This window comes from Stegostoma tigrinum, chromosome 10 (genome assembly GCF_030684315.1).
Source record: "Stegostoma tigrinum isolate sSteTig4 chromosome 10, sSteTig4.hap1, whole genome shotgun sequence".
In the NCBI taxonomy this organism is placed as follows: Eukaryota; Metazoa; Chordata; class Chondrichthyes; order Orectolobiformes; family Stegostomatidae; genus Stegostoma; species Stegostoma tigrinum.
The window spans coordinates 648,513-674,520 of NC_081363.1; the positions used below are offsets into that span (position 1 = coordinate 648,513).

At 43.7% G+C, this 26,008-nt stretch overlaps 1 protein-coding gene across 2 annotated transcripts in view; it reads right to left on the reverse strand.

Moving 5' to 3' along the window:
* Window positions 1-26,008, reverse strand: part of tmem63c (transmembrane protein 63C) — a 277,667-nt gene that overhangs the window by 165,815 nt on the left and 85,844 nt on the right. For both annotated transcript variants that reach the window (XM_059649415.1, XM_059649416.1), the window contains exons 2-3: window positions 11,477-11,713; window positions 5,668-5,747 (exon numbers count right to left, since the gene is read on the reverse strand). In XM_059649415.1, the coding sequence (XP_059505398.1) occupies window positions 5,668-5,747; window positions 11,477-11,713 (317 nt within the window). The remainder of the gene's footprint in view (window positions 1-5,667; window positions 5,748-11,476; window positions 11,714-26,008) is intronic.

Consider the following 26,008-nt stretch of genomic DNA (forward strand, 5'->3'; position numbering starts at 1 on the left):
AAAGGTTTTAATTGATTAACATGTATATGTAAATCCCTGAATTCCTTTCAAATCATGATCCCAAGATCTAAATGTTCTATCAGTGTAAAGAGGAGGTGGTATTTTAGGGCGGACAATGCATTTGCGGTGTGAGACCTTGCGTAGAATCTGGGAGATAGTAGGAATTGCCGATGCTGAAGTCTGAGATAACAAGGTGTAGAGCTGGATGGACACAGCAGGCCTGGCAGCATCAGAGGAGCGGGACAGCTGATGTTTCAGGTCTGGACCCTTCTTCAGAAGGGGTTTCTGGAGAAGGATCCAGAACTGAAACATCAGCTTTCCCGCTCCTCTGATGCTGCCTAGCCTGCTGCATTCATCCAGCTCGACACCTTGCTATTTTGTTTAGAATCTGTTTGTGTTTTGGTTTGGAAGCAGACTGGTGTTATTTCTAAAGTAGGAATTTATAAAACACCACATTGACTGACTGTCTATAAAACGTGTGCTTTCTGGATAAAATAGAATGTATCTGCAAATACAATTTCGCCCCATAGATTTGTGTGTTTGTGTGTGTGTGTGTCTATAGAAGGGGGAGGGAGAGAGAGACAGTGTGTGTGCGTATGTGTTTGTGTGTATGGGAGACAGTATGTGCGTGTGTGTGTGTGGGAGAGACACAGAGAGAGAGACAGCGTGTGTGTGTGAGTGTGTGCGTGTGTGTGTGTGTCTGTGTGTGTGTGTGTGTGTGAGCGTATATTGTGCTGGGGTCACCTGTAGGCTGACATGAACCCAAAATCTCAGTTGAAGCCATCCTCATGGATACTGAACTTGGCTATCAGCCTCTTCTCATCAACTCTGCGTTGTTGTGTAGCTTGGAGTACACCTTGGAGGATGTTTACACAAAGATCCGAGGCCGAATATCTTTAACCACTGAAAACATCCCTGTCTGGTCATTGTTGTGACATGTCCTTTCATCTGTTGTTGCGGGGTCTGCATGGTTTCACCAAGGTACCATGCCTCGGGACATCCATGCCTGCACTGTATGGTATGGATGATGTTGGGTGAGTAATATGAGCATGTGCCATGCGAGTGGTGGGTGGTGTTCCCATGTGTGATGATAGTGTCCATGTCAATGATCTGACATGTCTTACAGAGGTTACCATGACAGGGTTGTATTGTGCTGTGGTCAATGTTGTCCTGAAGGCTGGGTAGCTTGCTCCAAACAATGGTCTGTTCAAGGATTGGCGGCTGTTTGAAGGCGAGAAGTAAAGGCGTGGGGAAGATCTTGGTGAGATGCTTGTTGTCATCAATAATAATCTACAGGTATGTGAGGAATAACAGGATGACGAGGGTAGGAATGGGGCCAGTCAAAGACAGAAGTGGGAAGTTGTGTGTGGACCCTGTAGAGATTGGAGAGGTGCTAAATGATTATTTCTCATCTGTTTTCACTGAGGAACAGGAGAATATTGTAGAGGAGATGACTGAGTTACGGGCTACTAGAATTGAAAGGATTAAGGTTAGTAAGGAGGAAGTGTTATCAATTCTAGAAGGTGTGAAGGTAGATAAATCCCCTGGACCGGATGGGATTTTTCCGAGAATTGTCTGGGAAGCTAGGGAGGAGGTGGTGGCGCCTTTGGCCTTGATCTTTGAGTCCTCATTGTCTACAGGTTTAGTACCAGAGGACTGAAGGATTGCGAATGTTGTAACATGTTCAAGAAGGGCAGTAGGGATGACCGAGGTAATTATAGACCTGTGAGTCTTACGTCTGTTGTTGAAAAAATTTTGAAAAGGATTATAAGAGATAGGATTAATAATCATCTATCAAGCAACAATTTGACCGGAGACAGTCAGCATGGATTCGTCAAGGGCAGGTCGTGTCTCGCAAACCTCATTGAGCTTTTTGAGAAGGTGACCAAATATGAAAATGAGGGTAGGGCAGTTGACGTGGTGTACATGGACTTCAGTAAAGCCTTTGATAAGGTTCCACATGGTAGGCTATTAGAGAAAATACAGAGGCACGGGATTGAGGGAGAATTATCAGTTTGGGTTAGAAACTGGCTTTGTGTAAGAAGGCAACGAGTGGTGGTTGATGGAAAATATTCAGCCTGGAGTCTGGTCACTAGTGGTGTGCCTCAAGGATCTGTTTTGGGGCCACTGCTGTTTGTCGTTTCTATAAATGACTTGGACACAGGCATAGGTGGATGGGTTAGTAAATTTGCAGATGACACTAAAGTCGGTGGAGTGGTGGACAGTGTGGAAGAATGTTGCAGGTGGCAGGGAGACTTGGATAAACTGCAGAATTGGGCCAAAAGGTGGCAAATGGAGTTTAATATGGATAAATGTGAGGTGATTCACTTTGGGAGGAATAATAGGAAGGCAGAATACCGGGTCAATAGAAAGATTCTTGGTAGTGTAGATGTGCAGAGGGATATTCGTGTCCATGTACATAGATCCCTGAAAGTTGCCACCCAGGTTGATCGTGCTGTTAAGAAGGCTTACAGTGTGTTAGGTTTTATTGGTAGAGGGATTGCGTTCCGGAGCCGTGATGTCATGCTGCAACTGTACAAAACAGTAGTGCGGCCTCATCTGGAATATTGCATGCTGTTCTGGTCGCCCCATTACAAGAAGAGTGTGGAAGCATTGCAAGAGGAGATTTACCAGGATGTTGCCTGGTCTGGAACACAGGCCCTAAGAAGAAAGGCTGAGGGACTTGAGTCTGTTCTCATTGGAGAGAAGGAGGCCACGAGGGGATTTAATAGAGATGTACAAGATGATCAGATCAGAGGATTAGATAGGGTGGACAGTGAGAGTCTTTTTCTGAGGATGATGACTTCAGCTTGTACAAGGGGGCATAGCAACAAATTGAGGGGTGATAGATTTAAGACATATGTCAGAGACAGGTTCTTTACTCAGAGTGGTAAGGGCGTGGAACGCCCTGCTTGCCAATATAGTTAACGCAGCCACACTAGGAGCATTTAAACAGTCGTTGGATAAGCATATGGATAATGATGGGATAGTGTAGGGGGAGGGGCTTAGATTAGTTCACAGGTCGGTGCAACATCGAGGGCCGAAAGGCCTGTTCTGCGTTGTATTGCTCTATGTTCTATGTGTTGAAGGCTGTGAAGAACTTGGCGTATTTTCTGTGCTGTGACAACAGATGAATGGACAACACACAACAATGGCCAGACACACACACACGTGTATCTGTGGATTGAATATATATTTGCAGATAAATCCTACTTTGGTCAGAAAGCACACAGACAGTTAGACAATATAACAAAGTGTGAAGGTGGATGAACACAGCAGGCCAAGCAGCAACTCAGGAGCACAAAAGCTGACGTTTCGGGTCTAGACGCTTTATCATTCTCTGATGAAGGGTCTAGGCCCGAAACGTCAGCTTTTGTGCTCCTGAGATGCTGCTTGGCCTGCTGTGTTCATCCAGCTCCACACTTTGTTATCTTGGATTCTCCAGCATCTGCAGTTCCCATTATCTCAGTTCGTCAATATGGTGTTTTATAAATTCCTCCTTTAGAAATAAAACCAGTCTGACTCCAAACTAAAACATAAACAGTTTCTTAACAAGGTCTCACATCTAACATGCGTTGTCTGACCTGAAATGTCACCTCTTCTTTATACTGATAAAACCTTTAGTTGTCTTCGAACTGTGACTTGAAAGGAATTTGGGGATTTACATATACATAATAATCAATTAAAATCTTCTCACCGATTGAAGATTTAACAGCATCTTCGGTTTGGTACATCCTCATCAGTGGTGTGAACCTTTGATCTTTTACTTACAAATTCTGTGTCTGATACGACCTCTCTCACTAACATCTGAAGAAGGACTGAGGCTCCGAAAGCTTGTGTTTTCAAATAAACATGGTGCTGGAGATCTGGGTGTTCAGGTCCATTGTTCCCTGAAGGTGACAACGCAGGTCAATCGGGTGGTCAAGAAGGCATATGGCATGCTTTCCTTCATTGGGTGGGGTATTGAGTACAAGAGTTGGCAGGTCATGTTGCAGTTGTATAGGGCTTTGGTTCGGCCACATTTGGAGTACTGTGTACAGTTCTGGTCACCACATTACCAAAAGGATGTGGATGCTTTGGAGAAGGTGCAGAGGAAGTTCACCAGGATGTTGCCTGGTATGGAGGGTGCTAGCTATGAAGAGAGGTTGAGTAGATTAGGATTATTTACATTAGAAAGATGGAGATTGAGGGGGGACCTGATTGAAGTCTACAAAATCATAAGGGGTATAGACAGGGTGGATAGCAAGAAGCTTTTTCCCAGAGTGGGGGACTCAATTACTAGGGGTCATGAGTTCAAAGTGAGAGGAGGAAGGTTTAAGGGAGATATGCGTGGAAAGTTCTTTGCACAGAGGATGGTGGGTGCCTGGAATGCGTTGCCAGTGGAGGTGGTAGACGCAGACACGTTAGTGTCTTTTAAGATATATTTGGACAGGTACATGGATGGGCAGGGAGCAAATGGACACAGACTCTTAGAAAATAGACGACAGGTTAGACAGAGGATCTTGATCGGCGCAGGCTTGGAGGGCCGAAGGACCTGTTCCTGTGCTGTAATTTTCTTTGTTCTTTTGTTGTGTGATTTCTGACTTTGAACCGGTCCAACACCAACACCTCCGCAGCATCTCTTCATAGTCAAGCATGCTCATCGACATCTCTCTCTCACTATCCCTCTCTGCATGAGTGTGTGTGTCTTTCTCTCTCTCTCTCTCTGTACATGAATGTGTGAATCCATCTCCCTCCCACTGCAAGAACATGTGCATCCGTCTCTCTCTCTACAAGAACATGTCCATCCATCTTTCTCTCTCTATACATGTGTGCATCCAGTTCTCCCTTTCCATCATCGTGTACCAGAGGATGTATCTTTCAATCAATATCCATACTGGGTTTACATATCTACCTGGGTTGTATCTACCTCCCACTGTACCAAGTGTCAGTGTCTGTGTATCTCTGTACTAAAGTGCGTGTATCTGTCTCTTTTCATATTCTAGGGTGTAGATAGTGCTTCACTCTTCTGCATTCCAGAATAAGTTGCTCTGTTTCTTTACCCAAATACAAATAGTTTTTCACATGACAGTTAATGAGATAATGAGGTGTGCAGCTGGATGAACACAGCAGGTCAAGCAGCATCTTAGGAGCACAAAAGCTCATCAGAAAGGGTCTGGGCCTGAAACATCAGCTTTTGTGCTCCTAAGATGCTGCTTGGCCTGCTGTGTTCATCCAGCTGCACACTTTGTTATCTCGGATTCTCCAGCATCTGCAGTTCCCATTATCTCTGACACAACTTTCACCTGACAGTTAATGCTTTGGTCAACATACAACTAACACCTGCAGAAGGACTGATGCTCCAAAAGCTTGTGTTTTCAAATACACCTGTTGGACTATAGCTTGGTATTGTATAATTTCTAACCCTGGTCAACAAACAGTATACCAGGCTTTGTTATCCATATCCTCTCCTAACAAAGCACTTGCCACTATCATGGACATCTCTCCCATCCCACTCATAAGATGACATTTGCAGCTCACACTGTACTCCCACATGAAATCAGTTGAGCCACACATCATCCTTATGAATTAGCTTAACAGTGTGACATGGGGAGATACTGGACTGGCTGGACGGTGAAGCTGAGGGAAAGAGAAGGTGATATAAAGAAGCAATGAAACAGGAAGAACCTGTCATTGTCCATTAGCAGAGCCAAACGCCCATAGTCCCAGGCTGCCTTCCGCAGGCAAGAAAATATGAAGAGCAGCACCTGCAATCATAAACAAACAATGAAGAGTTAAAATATTTCCCAAAACCAACACTAACCTGTCATGCTAATAAAATGTGAGGCTGGATGAACACAGCAGGCCAAGCAGCATCTCAGGAGCACAAAAGCTGACGTTTCGGGCCTAGACCCTTCATCAGAGCTCCTGAGATGCTGCTTGGCCTGCTGTGTTCATCCAGCCTCACATTTTATTATCTTGGAATTCTCCAGCATCTGCAGTTCCCATTATCTCTAACCTGTCATGTATTTTGTGCTAGCATGTAGGATCTCCACACAACCAAGATGCCTAATTAACTCAAATCTTATAGCTAATCCCAAGCTCAAAGTCACCAGTGCTGGAGGCTGGTTCCTGGCTTTCAACTTAATATCTGCATGAATACAGAGTAAAGATCCCCCTACACTTCCCATCAAACACTCCCAGGACAGGGACAGCACAGGGTTGCATGTAAAGTAAAGCTTCCTCTACATTGTCCCCATCAAATATTCCCAGGACCGGTGCAGCACAGGTTAGATACAAGTAAAGCTCTTCTGCATTGTCCCCATCAAACTCTCCCAGGACAGGTATATCACATCTTATAATGCCATAACCTTAGTTGAAAACACGTTTTATCAATAGTTTGAACTGCCAGCTAAATTACAGCAACAAAGAGAGGCTCAAGCTTTTACCTCAATGACCTTTATAGAATCATAGAATCCCTACAGTGCAAGAAGCAGGCCATTCAGTCCATCAGGTCCATACTGACCAGCTGAAGAGCATCCCACCCAGATCCCTCCCCCACAATATCCGTAACTCTACAATTCCCATAGTTAATCTACCTAACCTGCACATCCCTGGATATTATGGGCAATTTATCATGGCCAGTCCACCTAAAGTGCACATCTTTAGGACTGTTGGAAGAAATTCACACAGACAGGGAGAATGTGCAAACTCCACACAGAATATCACTCAAGGGTGGAAACAAACCCGGGTCTCTGGCGCTGTGAGGGAGCAGTGCCAAACACTAAGCCACCATGCTACCCTTTATGGTATCCACTTATGCTGCAGATTTATTGAGCGTTTCCAGTGCTTCACATTTTTATTTCAGATTTCCAGTGACAGAAGTATCTTGCTCTAAATACCCTCCAGAGTAAACTACAGGTTTTATACTGTTCTGGTATTCTGGGGCACAAATCAGAACGAACCACAGCTCAAGTCTAGCAACAACTTGGCAAGGAGGGGATTGGAATTATCACTGATTGGAAATCTCTGCTGTCTAAGACCTTTGTTGAATTTATATATTGCTGTAAAAAGGCAAAGTTCGTGAATTTTTTCATCTCGCACTCATCAGAATATTTCATAAGAAGAAAAGGGAAAACCAACATTTATGCTGCAAAAGAGAAGAATGCTGATTGGCAGAGGCATTAATATGGAAAATGAACCGATTAATGCTGATTGATAGTTAACAGCCATACATTGTTTAAATACTTTGAGACATTACTGCATGAACACCTGGCATCACACTAGCTCTTAAATTCTTATACCATATTACTTATTTATGTGATAAGCAGAATGTCTTCTAGGCTTAATGGTAGCATCCTGTTAATGGTTAAGGGCACTTGTGTTTCTATTGCATAGGAGCTGCTTCAAACAGCTAGGTTCACATGCTATTCAATAAACTTTTAAAATACCTCATCCATCCAAAGTAATCTGAAGTAGGTTGGGCACTTATCAAAAGCAAAAGTAATTAATGTTTTGGTTCTGTCTTTACCATAGAGGTTATAAAATATATTTCAGTATAGCTGTCATCACATCAGCAATCACTTGTTAACAAGTATAATTGTCGATCTAGGAATTTCCGTAACCGTTCCATGGAAACATGTACGCTAACCATTGACGGAAAGTTTGCAGTGGACAGCAGCAAAGAACTCTTTTCCAATTTCTCAACTAGGTTTTCATAGAAAGGGAGTTCACTTGACTATTCCACCCGTGCAGAGGAAGGAGCCCCTTAAGACATAAGATTGTTCTGATCGTCAATGTGATAAGCAAGATGCTAAAATAGGGCACATCAAAGCCATCTTGCAGGATAACAGCTATCCTGATCAGATCATCTCTCACTGTGTATCATGAAAACCCATGGAAGATCCTAAGGCATTGTTTGTTCTTCAAAAGTGCCCAGTCTATCTCAGATGGAAGGGTAAGATATCTCAAAATCTTAAGCAAAAGATGAAACCAACTGTTTCACACTGCGACAACACAATGGCAACATGAATGGAACAAAAGCAGAAGTTGCAGGAAAAGGTCATCAGGTCTGGCAGCATCTGTCAAGAAAAGCCAGAGTTATTGTTTCAGATCCGGTGACTCGTTCCTCAGAACAGGTCACCGGACCCAAAATATTAACTCTGATTATTTTCTTCACAGACGCTGCCAGACCTGCTGAGCTTTTCCAGCAATTCCTGTTTTTGTTCCTGATTTACTGCCTCTGCAGTTCTTTCAGCTTTTACTTAGCAGTATAAATGGTCTTCATTACAAACAGGGTGCTGCCATCAACCCAAAAAGATGTCCCGCCTAAAACACAATGGGTAATATGGTGAGTGAATTTAATCCAGTGTGATGCAGATATGTAGACTGGATGTGCCAAAGACTGGTAGATTACATCAACAGAATGTTCTTTGGCTATTAACTGCAAGTAAGGTACTGACTGCAAACCATCAGCCCATGCTTGCAAAACTCATAGCAGCATTTGTTCGATAACCTGAACGTGTGAAGAAATATGCTAACCATCAATTTTGGATTGTCAATCAGGCTTGCAGTGTGGCACACTTTCAGTCTATGCATAAAAAGCCAGATATCTTAATACACAGAGCTCAGTTCTTTGAAGATAGAAAGAACAGATACATGTATTGCATCTGTTTCAAATCAACAGAATAAGTGCAGCCATTTACTGGTTCATTTCTGAGTGAAATACCCTGACTAATCACAGTTAACTTTACTTGGTTTAAAATTTAAACAAAGCTGGGGAGTTAACCATCAATCACTATCATGGGTGTATTCTCCATGACAATGGCTCGAACAAGCAGATTCCACTTGCCAAACAACCAGCACTACCTTCTTATTGTAGAATCCCTGAGGTGTGGAAATAGGCCCTTCGGCCCAACAAGTCCACACCGACCCATACCCAATCCCCTATAACTCACGTAATCTGCTCAGCACTGAACTCTATGGACAATTTAGTATGGCCAATCCACCTAGCTTGCACATCTTTGGACTGTGGAAAGAAACCGTGCACCCGTGAGAAACTTTGTTTTTGTTTTTGGTCAGATAGGGAAGTAGGCTGAGGATTGGCAAACACAATTCAATACAGGTAAATGTGAGATGTCGCATTTTGGAAAGTCAAACCAAGGTAGGAATTATACAGTAAATGGTAAGGTCCTGAGGAGTGTCATGGCACAGAGGTACTGAGCAGTACAAGTACATAGTTCACTGAAAGCAGCATCACAGGTAGGCAGGATGGTGAAAGAAGGCATTTAGCATGCTGGTCTTCATTGGTCAAGGCATTGAATACAGGAATTGGGATGTTATGTTACAGTTGTATAAGTCATTGGTGAGGCCACACTTAGAGAATGGTGTACAGTTTTGATCACCCTGTTATAGGAAAGACATAGTTAAACTGGAAAGTATGCAAAGAAGATTTACCAGGATGTTGGCAGGACTAACAGGCCTAAATTATAGGGAGAGGTTGGCCAGGAGAGGGCTTTATTCCTTGGAATATAGAAGAATGAGGGGTGACCTTAATAAGGTGTGTAAAATCATGACGGGCTTAGACAGGATGAATGCATGCAGTCTTCTTCCCAGGGATGGGGAATTGAAAACTCGAGGGCACAGGTTTAAGGTGAGAGGGAAAAGATTTAAGAAGGACCTGAGGGGCAACTTCTTCACACAGAGAGTGGTGTATATATGGAATGAGCTGCCAGAAAAAGTGGTTGAGGCAGGTACAATAGCAACATTTAATTTACATTTAGACTGGTCCATGGATGGCAAGAGATTAGTAGGCTATGGACCAAATGGGGGCAATTGGAACTGGCTGAGTGGGCACCATGGTCAACATGGACCGGTTTGGGCCAAAGGACATATTTTCATCTTGTATTACTGTATGACTCTTCTTAAGCAGTAGAAATGTTGTTTCCCCCTTCAAAATTATATTCTTGCAAAATATTGTGACGATTTATATCGGCAGGGAACAGTTCTATCTGTTTCTCATTCACAAGTAGCTGAATTTCCACGTTAGAGTCCTGTTGGACACTGAATCCTGCATTTCCTGGCTAGAGTCCTGTTAGGCCATGAATCTTGCAACAAAGTGTTGCAGCTAAGGACATCTGGTAGTACCTGGCATTGGGAGAGGCAGGGTGGGGGAGGAGGTCCAGTGGTACAAAGAACAAAGAAACCTACAGCACAGGAACAGGCCCTTCGGCCCTCCAAGCCTGCGCCGATCAAGATCCTCTGTCTAACCTGTCATCTATTTTCTAACGGTCTGTGTCCATTTGCTTCCTGCCCATCCATGTACCTGTCCAAATATATCTTAAAAGACGCTAATGTGTCTGCGTCTACCTCCACTGGCAACACGTTCCAGGCACCCACCATCCTCTGTGCAAAGAACTTTCCACGCATATCTCCCTTAAACTTTCCTCCTCTCACTTTGAACTCATGACCCCTAGTAATTGAGTCCCCCACTCTGGGAAAAAGCTTTTTGCTATCCACCCTGTCTATACCCCTCATGATTTTGTAGACCTTTTTTTTATAATAAGCGAGTATGGTGGTTACAGAATGTGTTGCATTTAATTATGGAATGAAGTTGATTAGGTAGCTTGCTAAGCGTGGGGGAAACATTTCTGCTTCTCCAGGTCAATAAACAGTCCTGTCATGATACTGCCCACATGAATTGAGCTTTCCTGCCTTTTCACTGAAATCAGGGAAACCCTGTCAATATAAATTAATACAGAATAATTTTAAGGTGAAGGCACACGGCCTCATTAGAATTTATAGTGAACTGCTCAGTCTCCCTAGCCAAGAAAGAAAATACTTGCCTCAGATGAAACAGAATGTCTTATAAGCAGACATTATGTAAGCTTAGAGTTCAGAAGAATGAGAGGTGACTTCTCAGCGCCACACAAAATTCTGAAGGGGATTCAAAGATAGGGTGAGGCTGTTTTCCTTGGCAGGGGAATCTATAGACGGGAGCTCATTCTCAGGATGAGGTTCGGCCTTTTGAGCTGGGATATGGAGATCTTCTCTTCATTCAGAAGGTTGCAAATCTTTGGAATTCTAACCTTAGGGAGTTATGGATGGTCAATGGTGAATATATTTAATAACTTTGGATACTCAGGGATCTAAGACTGTAGGAATTGTGAAAGAAGGTGGAATAGAAGAACTGGTATTATCCAAATGGGTGATGCAGTAGGTTCAAGGGATTGCATGATCTACTGCTCCTATTTCACATTTTTTTAATCATATTTGCATGACTAACCCACATGTCTGCCCATGAGCGCTGGTTACCTGTCCCACATCCCACCTCTGCTACAATGGGAACTGGCTGGGCTGACCAGGTTTCTATTCCAAAAACATTTGGTGTTCCAAGTTCTGACCCAACATAGCCTACCGATTTTTTAGGGAGTTACATTTCAACGCTGCCTGTGAAATACCAGTATCAGATTAGCCTATAAGAAAAAGAAAAACCCACCAGCCAGACAATGAAGTTGATAGCGAGTACAGTGGGGATTCCTCCAAAGGAAAGCCCTTGAAGCACAGTGCTCCGGGATCGTGCATTGTAACAGTGTTCCATCGTCCCATTGGCCAGTGAGTCCAAGAAGTTCAGTATTCCCAGATTATGGCCAAACTTGCTGCTCAGAGTTGGTGAGGAACGGTGAAAGGTAGAGTGATCCATCTGGGGAATACTATCTGAGTCCAGGCCAACTATCTGTTTTAGAACACAAAGCAATAAGAAAAATATAATAAATATTTGAAGCAAATGTCAATGCAGAGGAGAGCAGGGACAGTGAGGTTGGGAACATAGGAATAGAATAAGTTCACTAAGCCCATTGTGCTTGCTCCACCATACATGATCATGGTTGATCAAACATTTCAATGCCTTTTACCTATACTGTGCCCATTACCCTTTATACCACAAGTAAACAGAAACCTATCAAAGTCTACCTTAAACATACTCAAAGACTGAACTTCCACAGCCCTCTGCAGTAGAGTATTCCAAAGATTCACAACCCTGAGTAAAAGAATTTTGCCTCATCTCGATCCTTTAGTTTTAAGATGTTTCTCTTTCTTGCTACTTTCCAAAACAGAAGAAACTTCCACCGGCTTTCTTTCACAAACTGAAAAACAACTCATTTGTTAAAAACAAGCTTATTCTATTATTCAAAATCAGACTTTATCCCTGACACCCAAACCCACAGTTATGAAACATTTGGGGACGTGCGCTCATTCTCAAGTTTCAAGCGCTGAACTTAGCAATTGTTGCAACGTTATGAGTATTGCACTGCAGGTTCATCCCTACAGCCTAAACCTGATTTGGAAATACCAATAAACATCTTGTACATGACCCTTATGGAAGGCAGGAAGTAGACACACTCTTATCCCAACAGGATTTGAAACCAGGCACCGAATAAAATTTTAACGAAAATTAGCTGCAAGAAAACCCTAATGTATTAAAATGCAACAGGTTCGAAGCATCAATGATCAAAAACAATTTGTGAGAACCAGCTGAGTGAGCTGCTTGCCTACAAAACAGAAGTTAAAAAAAAAATCAAGCATTAAAAGATAGAATATAGATAACAGGACACCAGGAGGGATCATTTTACTCATTACAACATTTACAATGTCATTTGAAATGAAAGGATTATTTCCAGTATTTCAAAACACCACATGTGATTAGTTATCTGTCATAAATAATGTTTCTTGTTGAGTACAGAAACCTGGTCAGTGTTTTCTATTAACCTGATTCCATCAGACAGTACATTGGGGATTTTGCAGACTTTGATTAAACCATTAAACCACTGGCAACTCCAGGAATAATGAAAGAACAAAGACCATTCTGATTCGCCAAGTTACCAAAAGGATGTGGATGCTTTGGAGAGCGTGCAGAGGGGGTTTGTGAGGATGTGGGCTGGTATGGAGGGTGCTAGCTATGAAGAGAGGTTGAGTAGATTAGGATTATTTACATTAGAAAGAGGGAGATTGAAAGGGGACCAGATTAAGGTCTACAAAATCATGAGGGGTATACATAGGGTGCATTTCATAGAACATAGAACATAGAACAATACAGCGCAGAACAGGCCCTTCAGCCCTCGATGTTGTGCCAACCTGTGAACTAATCTAAGCCCATCCCCCTACACTATCCCATCATTATCCATATGCTTATCCAAGGACTGTTTAAATGCTCCTAATGTGGCTGAGTTCACTACATTGGCAGGCAGGTCATTCCACGCCCCTACCACTCTCTGAGTGAAGAACCTGCCTCTGATATCTGTCTTAAATCTATCAACCCTCAATTTGTAGCTATGTCCCCTCGTACAAGCTGACATCATCATCCTCAGAAAAAGACTCTCACTGTCCACCCTCTCTAATCCTCTGATCATCTTGAATGTCTCTATTAAATCCCCTCTTTGCCTTCTTCTCTCCAATGAGAACAGACCCAAGTCCCTCAGCCTTTCTTCAAAGGGCCTGCGCTCCAGACCAGGCAACATCCTGGTAAATCTCCTCTGCACCTTTTCCAATGCTTCCACATCCTTCCTGTAATGGGGCGATTAGAACTGCACGCAATATTCCAAATGAGGCCGCACTAGCGTTTTGTACAGTTGCAGCATGATATCACGGCTCGGGAACTCAATCCCTTTACCAATAAAACCTAACACACCGTCAGCCTTCTTAACAGCACTATGAACCTGGGTGGCAACTTTCAGGGATCTATGTACATGGACACCAAGATCCCTCTGCACATCCACACTACCAAGAATCACTTTCAAGAAGATTTATCCCAGAGTGGGGGACTCAATTATTTGGGAGCATGATTTCAAGGTGAGAGAGTAAATGTTTAAGGGAGATATGACTGGAAAGTTCTTTACGCAGATGGTGGTGGTTGCCTGGAATGCATTGCCAGCGGAAGTGGTAGAGGCGGGCACGATAGCATCATTTAAGATGTATCTAGACACACACATGATGGGCAGGGAGCAAAGGGATACAGATCCTTGGAAAATAGGCGATAGGTTTAGATAGAGGATCTGGTTCGGCACAAGCTTGGAGGGCCAAAGGGCCTGTCCCTGTGCTTTAATTGTCTTTGTTCTTTGTTCTTTCACTATTCCTGGAGTTGCCAACGGCTTAATGGTTCAATCAAAGTCTGCAAATCCCCAACGTACTGTCTAATGGAATCAGGTTAATAGAAAACATTGTTTCTGTACTCAACAAGAAACATTAGACATAGAACATTACAGCACAGTACAGGCCCTTCGGCCCTCGATGTTGTGCCGACCTGTCATACCGATCTCAAGCCCATCTAACCTACACTATTCCATGTACGTCCATATGCTTACCCAATGACGACTTAAATGTACCTAAAGTTGGCAAATCTGCTGCCGTTGCAGGCAAAGCGTTCCACTCCCTTACTACTCTCTGAGTAAAGAAACTACCTCTGATATCTGTCCTATATCTTTCACCCCTCAAATTAAAACTATGCCCCCTCATGCTCGCTGTCACCATCCTAGGAAAAAGGCTCTCCCCATCCAACCTATCTAACCGTCTGATTATTTTATATGTTTCAATTAAGTCACCTCTCAACCTTCTTCTCTCTAATGAAAACAGCCTCAAGTCACTCAGCCTTTCCTCGTAAGAACTTCCCTCCATACCAGGCAACATCCAAGTAAATCTCCTCTGCACCCTTTCCAAAGCTTCCACATCCTTCTTGTAATGCAGTGATCAGAACTGTACACAACACTCCAAGTGCGGCCGCACCAGAGTTTTGTACCGCTTCACCATAACCTCTTGGTTCCAGAACTCAATCCCTCTATTAATAAAAGCTAAAACACTGTACGCCTTCTTAACAGCCCTGTCATTATTTATGACAGATAAACATATTCTTGCCTGGATAAGAAAATCAAAGAACCATCAACATATCTAACTCTACTAGAAGAAACACTAATCCCCCTTTGTAAAACTCCTACACATATAGACAGACACAGATAAACAAAACAAAAAGACTGGTTTGCTGGATGGAGGCAAAAAAAATTGGGGAAACACAGTTTATTAGCACCAGTCTACAGAATTGGTAAGATATTCCTTCTGGAGATCCTCTCTTCTCTGACCTACAGATTCTTTCACTTATTTACAGGAGGCACAGTGTGATTGATACACTAAATATAAAGTCTCTTAGTTACTGGTTAATGGCAATTGTTTACAGCAACGAATGGGAGAGAATAACTGACTTTCATCAGAATTCAGGAACAAAAACAAAGTTGCTGGAAAAGCTCAGCAGGTCTAGCAGCATCTGTGGAGGAGAAAACAGAGTTAACGTTTCGGCAGCATCTGTGGAGGAGAAAACAGAGTTAACATTTTGGGTCTGGTGACCCTTCCTCAGAATTGCTTTTCCAGCAACTTTGTTTTTGTTCCTGATTTACAGCATCCACAGTTCCTTTGGTTTTCATCAGAACATAGAACAGAGAACATTACAGCACAGTACAGGCCCTTCGGCCCTCGATGTTGTGCCGATCTGTCATACCGATCGCAAGCCCATCTAACCTACACTATTCCATGTACGTCCATATGCTTATCCAATGACGACTTACATGTACCTAAAGTTGGCGAATCTACTACCATTGCAGGCAAAGCGTTCTATTCCCTTACTACTCTCTGAGTAAAGAAACTACCTCTGACATCTATCCTATATCTTTCACCCCTCAACTTAAAGCTATGCTTCCTCGTGCTCGCCGTCACCATCCTAGGAAAAAGGCTCTCCCTATCCACCCTATCTAACCCTCTGATTATTTTACATGTTTCAATTAAGTCACCTCTCAACCTTCTTCTCTCTAATGAAAACAGCCTCAAGTCCCTCAGCCTTTCCTCATAAGACCTTCCCTCCATACCAGGCAACAGCCTAGTAAATCTCCTCTGCACCCTTTCCAAAGCTTCCACATCCTTCTTATAATGCGGTGACCAGAACTGTACGCAATACTCCAAGTGCGGCCGCACCAGAGTTTTGTACAGCGTCACCATAACCTCTTGGTTCCGGAATATCGATCCCTCTATTAATAAAAGCTAAAACACTGTATGCCTTCTTAACAGCCCTGTCAACCTGGGTGGCAACTTTCAAGGATCTGTGTACATGGACACCGAGATCTCTCTGCTCATCTACACTGCTAAGAATCTTACCATTAGCCCTGTACTTTGCTTTCCGGTTACTCCTACCAAAGTGCATCACCTCACTCTTGTCCACATTAAACTCCATTTGCCACCTCTCAGCCCAGTTCTGCAGCTTATCTATGTCTCTCTGCAACCTACAGCATCCTTCGTCACTTTCCACAACTCCACCGACCTTAGTGTCATCTGCAAATTTACTAACCCATCCTTCTACGCCCTCATCCAGGTCATTTATAAAAATGACAAACAGCAGTGGACCCAACACCGACCCTTGCGGTACACCACTAGTAACTGGTCTCCAGGATGAACATTTCCCATCAACTACCACCCTCTGTCTTCTTCCAGCAAGCCAATTTCCGATCCAACCTACTATATCTCCCACAATCCCATTCCTCCGCAGACTTCAGTTACTTTTACTGCAGGGAGACAGAGCCTTTTTTTCAGTTACAATCAAGATGTGGGCATCTCTGGCTAGGCCAGCATTTTTTTGGAGTTAAAGGTCAACCACATTGCAGTGGGTGTGGAGTCATCAGTAGGCCAAACCAGGTAAGGATGTCAGATTTCTCGAAAGAAAATGAGTGAATCTAGATGGGTTTTTCCCCCAACAATTGACAACAGTTTCATGGTCAGCATTAGACCCTAAATCCAGATTCTGTTTATTGAATTCAAACTCCACCACTTTCTGGGAGCAGGATTTGAACCCGGTATCCCCAGTTGAGTCATAGGATTAATAGTCTAGTGATAATACCACTGAGCCATCTTCTTCCCTAAGGTCTAGGCTTGTTCAAAAAGCCAGAGGCTTTGTTTGCTCCACTGTACACACACAAGTTATTCAACTGCCCAGGACCCAAACAGAGAGTTGTCACGCTAGTGTCTTCAGCACCCATAACTGGTCACATTTTCACAAACCAATCAGCATCTATTGCTGGATGACTCCCACTCTACACACACCTCGGTACCATGACATCCTGTTTCTCCTTCTCTAGTGCTTCCTCACAAAGCAGCAATGTTAACACAATACACAATGAGTTCCAATAACTTGTTTTTAAACTACAGCAACTCTTTTCACAATCCTTCATTGTGAAGCAATCTTTTTTCCATTTTGGTTCACAATTATAAAGAAAGAAAAATATAAAAGATGCGGTTTTTAAATGAGACAAGAGAGGATACTTTCAATAATGCATTTCATCACAAGATATGTAACATACAAACAAAACATGAGATTTAAATCCATTCATCCTTCTTCCCCCATGCCCTCCCCTCCCCACACTGCAATGTCAAGAATGTCCACATTAAGTGGTTGAAACAAGACTAAGTTTCACATGGTCAGGAACAAGAAATCATGCCCAGAGTGAGACACAACCTGAGTGAGTATATATCTATGGGATTTTGGGGCAGTTTGGGAATTGAGTCTGGAGGGCTACCGGTTCCCAGTTTGTAACATTTTTTTAACAGGATATATTGAAGCCCAAGATCAGAAGCCCATCCCGAAGCAAATAGGGCATCACAGGAAATCTGTAGGCTCATCAGGTGGTAGGTAGCTGCTAATTTGACTATCTATTACAGGTTACTTTCAGTTTAAAGGTAAATAGAAGAAATATTTACATGTTAAAAACTAAAGCACAAGCAGAACATTTTTAAAAATTGAAGCAGAACCAAGTAAACAAAATAGAAATGCAAGGCCAGGCAATATGTTGTGCCTGCATGATGTGGGAGCTGACGGACCCCATTGCAGTTTATCTGTAGCACGTGCTGGTTACTGGAATTGATGTCAGGGAGAGGAGAGAGATCAGCCAGGGCAGAATTATCCAAAAAGGAGGTAATCACACACCCTAGATTAACTACTTTGAATTTGGTCAGGGAAAGGTGGTGTGATTATGAACAAGGCAGGTAGGGGGATACAGGAGGTAATGCTCAAGAAGCATCAACCCTTGGTTTATCTAAAATTTTGTGATTTTTGATCTCTGTGTGGGAAAAAGCAGGGTTGTAGGGGAGATAAGCAGGCTGACTATACCACAGTGGTACAGGGAGTCATTCAAGAAATTGGGGGCAGGGGAGAAAGGAGAAATGTAGTTGTCTGTTCTCTGTGGCTAACTCTCGTTCATTTATGTGTGGAGCTGGGTGAACACAGCAAGCCAGGCAGCATCAGAGGAGCAGGAAAGGTGAGGTTTCAGGTCTGGATCCTTCTTCATTTCTGAAGAAGGGTCCAGGCCCGAAACGTCAGCTTTCCTGCTCCTCATTTCTGAGGAAAGATCCAGACCTGAAACGTCAGCTTTCCTGATCCTTATTTCTGCAGAAGGATCCAGACCTGAAACAACAGCTTTCCTGCTCCTCTGATGCTGCCTGGCCTGCTGTGTACATCCAGCTCCATACTCTGTTATCTCAGACTCCAACATCAGCAGTTCCTACCAATCCTGGTTTATTTATGATATGGTGGTGCTGGTATTAGACTGGGGTGGACAACATCAGAAATCACATGACACCAGATTATAATCCAAAACACAAGCTTTCAGAGTCTTACCCACTCTTCAGGTGTTAGTGAGAGCGGTAGTATCAGACATAGAATTAATAAATAAATCATCAAAGGTTCCCACAACTGATGAGGATGTATTAAACAAACCTGAGATGTTGTTAAATCTTTGATCAATTAAAAAGGTTTTAATTGCTTAATTCCTTTGAAGTCACTGTCCTGATAGAACAAAAGGTTTTATCAATATAAAGAAGAGGTGACATTTTAGGTCAGACAGTGCATGTTACATGTTTAAAATCTGTTTTATGTTTTGGTTTAGAGTCAGGCTGGTTTTATTTCTAAAGTTGGAATTTCTGAATCTCTCTATAAATTGTGTGATTTTTGAACAAAATAGAATGTACCAACAAATACAAATTCACCCCATAGATTCACGTGTGTGCGCGTGAGGGAGAGTGTGTGTATGTGTGGGGAGGGAGATGGAGAAAGAGTGTGTGTGTGTGTGTGTATACGTGTGTGCGTGTGCGTGTGCGTGTGCGTGTGCGCGCGTGTGAGACAGTGCATAGTGTGGTGGGGTCACCTGTGGTGCGACATAAATCCAAAATCCTGGTTCAGGCCATGTTCTTGGGTATAGAACCTGGCTATCAGCCTCTGCTTGATGACTCTGCGTTGGTGTGTATTCTGAAGGACGTTTATCTGAAGATCCGAGGCTGAATGTCCTTGATCGCTGAAGCGTTCCCCCCACTTGGAGGGAACATTCCTATCTGGCAATTAAAAACTGAAAGACCTGTGGATGCTGTAAATAGGAACAAAAACTGAAGTTTCTGGAGAAGCTCAGCAGGTCTGGCAGCTTCTGTGAAAGAAAATCAGAGTTAACATTTTGGGTTCAGTGACTCTTCCTCAGAACAGACGCTTCTGTTCTAAGGGTCACTGGACCCGAAACATTAACTCTGATTTTTTTCTTCACAGATGCTGCCAGACCTGCTGAGATTTTCTAGCAACTTCTGTTTTTATTCCTGTTGGCAATTGGTGCACAGTGTCCATTCATCCATTGTCATTGCGTCTGCATGGTCTCACCAATATACCATGCTTTGGGGCATTCCGTGCCTGCAGTGCATGAAATAGACAACATTGGCTGAGTCCATGACGTGTACGTGGTGGGTGGTGTTCCCAGGTGTGATGGTAGTGTCCATGTCAATGATCTGACATATCCTGCAGAGGTTACCATGGCAGGGTTGTGTAGTGCTGTGGTCGATGTTGTCGTGAAAGCTGGGTAGCTAAGTGCTGCGAACAATGGTCTGTTTAAGGTTTGGCAGCTGTTTGAAGGTGAGAAGTGGAAGCTTAGGGAAGGTCTCAGGGAGATGCATATTGTCATTGTTAATGGGTAAAAAGCTGTGGAAAAAAGTGGCGTCGTTTCTCTGCTCCCAGGAAGTACTGGATGATGAAGGGTACACTACTGGTCGTAACTCATGTCTGTTTTCTGAGGTCATTACAGTTTTTCGCTGTGGCACATCAGAACGGGCACTCGATGAGTTGCCATGACAGCGTTGCACAGCATTGTGGCTCATTTATTAAGATTGTCTTCTGTTTTTCAAGGATGCCTGGCAGACTGCTAACTGTACAACTCATTTCATTAACAAATGTGCTAAGGATACAGCTCCTATGCTACACACAAATTTCCAAAAAGCCCATACTGTGTTTTACCATCAGGGCTCTTTTTCATTCATATCCTACCTAGCTAATGTAATACATCCAGGTATATCTCTGCAGATTATCACGTACTTCTTATGCAGTCTTACAAGGTCCGCTTGTTGCTCTTTCTCTAAATATGAGAACACTTGTAAACAGTCCTTCATAGTAACATCAGCTGGTATGGGAATTGAACCCACAATGTTGGCCTCACCCTGCATCATAAACCAGTCATCCAGGCAACAGAACTAACAGAGCTTCATAAGTGTCTTAGTATTAACTGTGCCAGTTGTAAGGAGAACAGAGTATGGGAGTGATGTATTGTTATGGAAGGGCCTTTTTCAACACCAACCACGAAAACCGAGGTGCAGCCATTGAGGTCACATGGCAACCAATATTATATGATGCTCCGTCATGATGCAGTTCATTGTAGCATTGTAGGGAATGGTCTCCCTTCTAGAACATAGAACATAGAACACAGAACATTACAGCACAGTACAGGCCCTTCAGCCCTCAATGTTGTGCCGACCTGTCATACTGATCTCAAGCCCATCTAACCTACACTATTCCATGTACGTCCATATGCTTGTCCAATGACGACTTAAATGTACCTAAAGTTGGCGAATCTACAACCGTTGCAGGCAAAGCGTTCCATACCCTTACTACTCTCTGAGTAAAGAAACTACCTCTGACATCTGTCCTATATCTTTCACCCCTCAATTTAAAGCTATGCCCCCTCGTGCTTGCCATCACCATCCTAGGAAAAAGGCTCTCCCTATCCACCCTATCTAACCCTCTGATTATTTTGTATCAATTAAGTCACCTCTCAACCTTCTTCTCTCCAATGAAAACAGCCTCAAGTCCCTCAGCCTTTCCTTGTAAGAACTTCCCTCCATACCAGGCAACATCCTAGTAAATCTCCTCTGCACCCTTTCCAAAGCTTCCACATCTTTCTTATAATGCAGTGACCAGAACTGTACACAATACTCCAAGTGCAGCCGCACCAGAGGTTTGTACAGCTTCACCATAACCTCTTGGTTCCGGAACTCGATCCCTCTATTAATAAAAGCTAAAACACTGTATGCCTTCTTAACAGCCCTGTCAACCTGGGTGGCAACTTTCAAGGATCTGTGTACATGGACACCGAGATCTCTCTGCTCATCTACACTACCAAGAATCTTACCATTAGCCCAGTACTCCGCCTTCCGGTTACTCCTACCAAAGTGCATCACCTCACACTTGTCTGCACTAAACTCCATTTGAAACCTCTCAGCCCAGCTCTGCAGCTTATCTATGTCTCTCTGCAACCTACAGCATCCTTCGTCACTATCCACAACTCCACCGACCTTAGTGTCGTCTGCAAATTTACTAACCCATCCTTCTACACCCTCATCCCGGTCATTGATAAAAATGACAAACAGCAATGGACCCAACACCGACCCTTGCGGTACACCACCAGTAACTGGTCTCCAGGATGAACATTTCCCATCAACTACCACCCTCTGTCTTCTTTCAGCAAGCCAATTTCCGATCCAAACTGCTATATCTCCCACAATTCCATTCCTCCACATTTTGTACAATAGCCTACTATGGGGAACCTTATCGAACGCCTTGCTGAAATCCATATATACCACATCAAGCCGTTTACTCTCATCTACCTGTTTCGTTACCTTCTCAAAGAACTTGTTTGGTCACCTTCTCAAAGAACTCTCTGAGCAAAACTTTGATACAGGACTGAGTTGGATCTTTCCATGCTTGACAAAATAATCCTGTTGACAGATAAGCACTGGGAAATGCTGGCTAGTCTATCAGCCTCCTTCAGTAATTGGAATCCACAAAGCCAAAATCAGAGTCCTTGCAACAGAGACAGTGTATGACCTCAACCAGCTAGCATCAATGGAATCTGATACATGACTGCACCTTATGTGAAACTGCTACTTCCAAGGAAAGAGAAATGGGTATTGAAAGCAGAGTTTGTGCATTGTGTTGGAATTGGGACAGCCAAAAAGGATTCAGTACGTATAAACCTTCCTGGCAATTTTGATCTGCAAGGGAGGTCATGAGAAGTGACTGAGGAGGATTCTGGGAGAAAGCTTGCTCACCATGACTGAGAAGGGACTGCACAGGACCCAGTGCTCAACCAGAAGTACACCATCAAACTGAAAATTTTTCCTTCTAAACAGAAACATATAAAAGGAGGAAAAACTGTAGCTGGAGTGGCCATTTTGAGATAGGCAGTTTTGGTAAGGGGCTATAAGGTCAAAGTGCAAACTTTGATGGGCATCTGGCTTCACTGAAGGGGAGTGAGCAACATTAAGGTACAGCAAAGGAAAGTTCTTTTAATCCAAGTTGTTAGAGAAATAATAATGGCAGTTAGTGAAGTGCTGTGCTCCTCCGGTGAGATGTGGGAAGTCAGGGAAAAGTCAAACTTCTCTGACTACAATGTGTGCAGAAAGTGTGTCCATCTACAGATCCTCTCTGATCACATGGTGATCCGTTGAAGCAGCAGCTGGATTTACTGAAGAACATTTTCCAGATAGGAATTTCAGAGATGTGCTCACACCAATGAATCAGACAGATAGATGAATGACCACCAGGAGGGACAGGCAGGCTGTGCATGAGTTCCTTGGGGCTATTCCCCTCTCATACAAGTATAGGGATGTTCCCTGAGAGAAAACAATAGCAGCAGCCAGATCAGTGGCACCACAATTGCCTCTGTTGTACAGCAGAGAGGGTCAAAGTGTAAATGAGCAATAGTGATAAGGAACTCAGTGGTCCAGAGCACAGACAGGTGTTTCTGTGGCTGTGAGCAAGACTCTAGGATGGTGTGTTGCCTCCCTGTTCCCTACGTCAAGCATGACTCTCAGCAGACCCAGGATTCTCTGAAAGAGGAGAGTGAGTAACCAGTGGTTGTGGTTCATATTGGCAGGAAAAGAAATGAGATCCTGCAAAAGGAATCTAGAGAGTTAAGTAGAAAGTTTAAATGTAGGCCATCTAGGGTTGTAATCTCAGGGTTACTCCCTATACCATGTGCTAGTGAGGCCAGAAATAAGAGAATACCGTTGAATGTGTGACTCAACAGCTGGTTAGAAGGAAGGAATTCAGACATCTTGATCATTGGAATATCTTCCAGGGCAGGGGGCTACACCTAAACTGGAGGGCCACCAATATCCTTGCAGAAAAGTTTGCTAGAGCCACTAGGAAGGCTTTAAACTAGCGAAGCAGAGAGGTGGGAAATCAAGTAGTAGGTTTCATGTGGAACAATTGAGGAGATGGTCAACGTTAAAGTAAACCTGAAAGGAAGAACAGGCAAGCCCAGATTAATGACCACAGTAAGAGTCATAGCCTGAAATGTGTTTCGGAGATTATGGGAACTGCAGATGCTGGAGAATCCAAGATAACAAAGTGTGAAGCTGGATGAACACAGCAGGCCAAGCAGCATCTTAGGTGCACAAAAGCTGACATTTCGGGCCTAGACCCTTCATCAGAGAGGGGAATGGGGAGAGGGTTCTGAAATAAACAGGGAAAGAGGGGGAGGCAGACCGAAGATGGATAGAGGAGAAGATAGGTGGAGAGGAGAGTATAGGTGGGCAGGTAGGGAGGGGATAGGTCAGTCCGGAGAGGACAGACAGGTCAAGGGGGTGGAATGGGGTTAGTAGGTAGGAAATGGAGGTGCAGCTTGAGATGGGATGAGGGGATAGGTGACAAGAAGAGCAGGTTAGGGAGGCGGGGCCAAACTGGACTGGTTTTGGGATGCAGTGGGGGGAGGGGACGAGCTGAGCTGGTTTTGGGTTGCAGTGGGGGGGAGGGGAAATTTTTACCCACACCTCCTCCCTCACCCCCATCCCAGGCCCCAAGATGACTTTCCACATCAAGCAGATGTTCACCTGTACATCTGCCAATGTAGTATACTGCATCCACTGTACCCGTTGTGGCCACCTCTACATCGGGGAAACCAAGCAGAGGTTTGGGGGCCACTTAGCAGAACATCGCCACTCAGCTTGCAATAAACAACTGCACCTCCCAGTCGCAAACCATTTCCACTCCCCCTCCCATTCCTTAGATGACATGTCCATCATGGGACTCCTGCAGTGCCACAATGATGCCACCCGAAGGTTGCAAGAACAGGAACTCATATTCTGCTTGGGACCCCTGCAGCCCAATGGTATCAATGTGGACTTCACAAGCTTCAAAATCGCCCCTCCCCCACTGCATCCCAAAACCAGCCCAACTCGTCCCTGCCTCCCTAACCTGTTCTTCCTCTCACCTATTCCCTCCTCCCACCTCAAGACACACCTCCATTTCCTACGTACTAACCTCATCCCGCCCCCTTGACCTGTTCGTCCTCCCCGGACTGACCTATCCCCTCCCTACCTACACTCCCCTCTACTGGCTCCATCCCCGCCTCTTTAACTTGTCTGTTTCCTCTCCACCTATCTTCTACATAGAACATTATGGCACTGTACAGGCCCTTCGGCCCTCGATGTTGTGCCGACCTGTCATACCGATCTTCAGCCCATCTAACCTACACTATTCCAAGTACGTCCATATGCTTGTCCAATGACGACTTAAATGTACCTCAAGTTGGTGAATCTACTACCGTTCTCCTCTACCCATCTTCGGTCCACCTCCCCCCTCTCTCCCTATTTATTCCAGACCCTCTCCCCCTCCCCCAATTCTGATGAAGGGTCAAGGCCCGAAACGTCAGCTTTTGTGCTCCTAAGATGCTGCTGGCCTGCTGTGTTCATCCAGCTCCATACTTTGTTAGCTGGAAAAACAACTGGTTTGCTGCAGTCAGCATTTTTATTTCCCCAATATTCACTGGGGCTTCCTTAGTGCCAGGGGCTGAGATGCAGTAGAACTTTTAGTGGAGGGTTTCTTCAACCAATATGTAAATTGTCCAACTAGAAGGAACTATTTGTATTGAGGAATGAGCCTGGCTGGGTGTTTGATGTTTCAGTGGGGAAGTATTTTGGGAAAAGTGATCATAATTCTGCAAGTTTTAAGATCGTTATAGATGAGGATAAGACTTGGTCCTTGGAATAGAAGTGCTAATAATTATAACAGTAGTAGGCAGGAACTAGAACAACTAGACTGGGATGGCTGTTTGAGGTTAAATCCGCATTGGACATGTATTTGTATTGCATTTAAAATTGTATTAAAATTGTATTTTAAAGGCCAGTCGATCAGCATGTTCCTGTGAGGATAAAAGATAAGCATGGCAAGATTGGGGATCCCTGGATGACAAGAGATATTTGGAATGCTTAGTCAAAAACTAAAAGGAAGTATATGTAGAGTTCAGGAAACTGAACTCAGACAAGGCCCTTGAGGAACATAAAAGAAGCAGAAAAGAAGTTAAACTAGGAATTAGAAGGTCTAAAGGGGCCATGAAATGTCCTTGGAAGCAGGATTAAGGAAAACCCAAAGCATTTTATACATACATTCAGAGCAAGAGGGTAGCTAGGGAAAGGGTAGGTCCACTCAAAGACAAAGGAGGGGATTTATGTGTGGAACTAGAGAAAGTGGGTGAGGTCCTTAATGATTACTTTCCATCAGTATTCATCAAGTAGGGCATAACTGATGATAAGCTTACCAAAGGGTAATTTAGGGCATGTCAAAATTAAGGAAGAGGTGTTTCTGGGTGTCTTGAAAACATTAAGTCAGATAAGTCCTCAAGGCTTGATTGGATCTATCCTA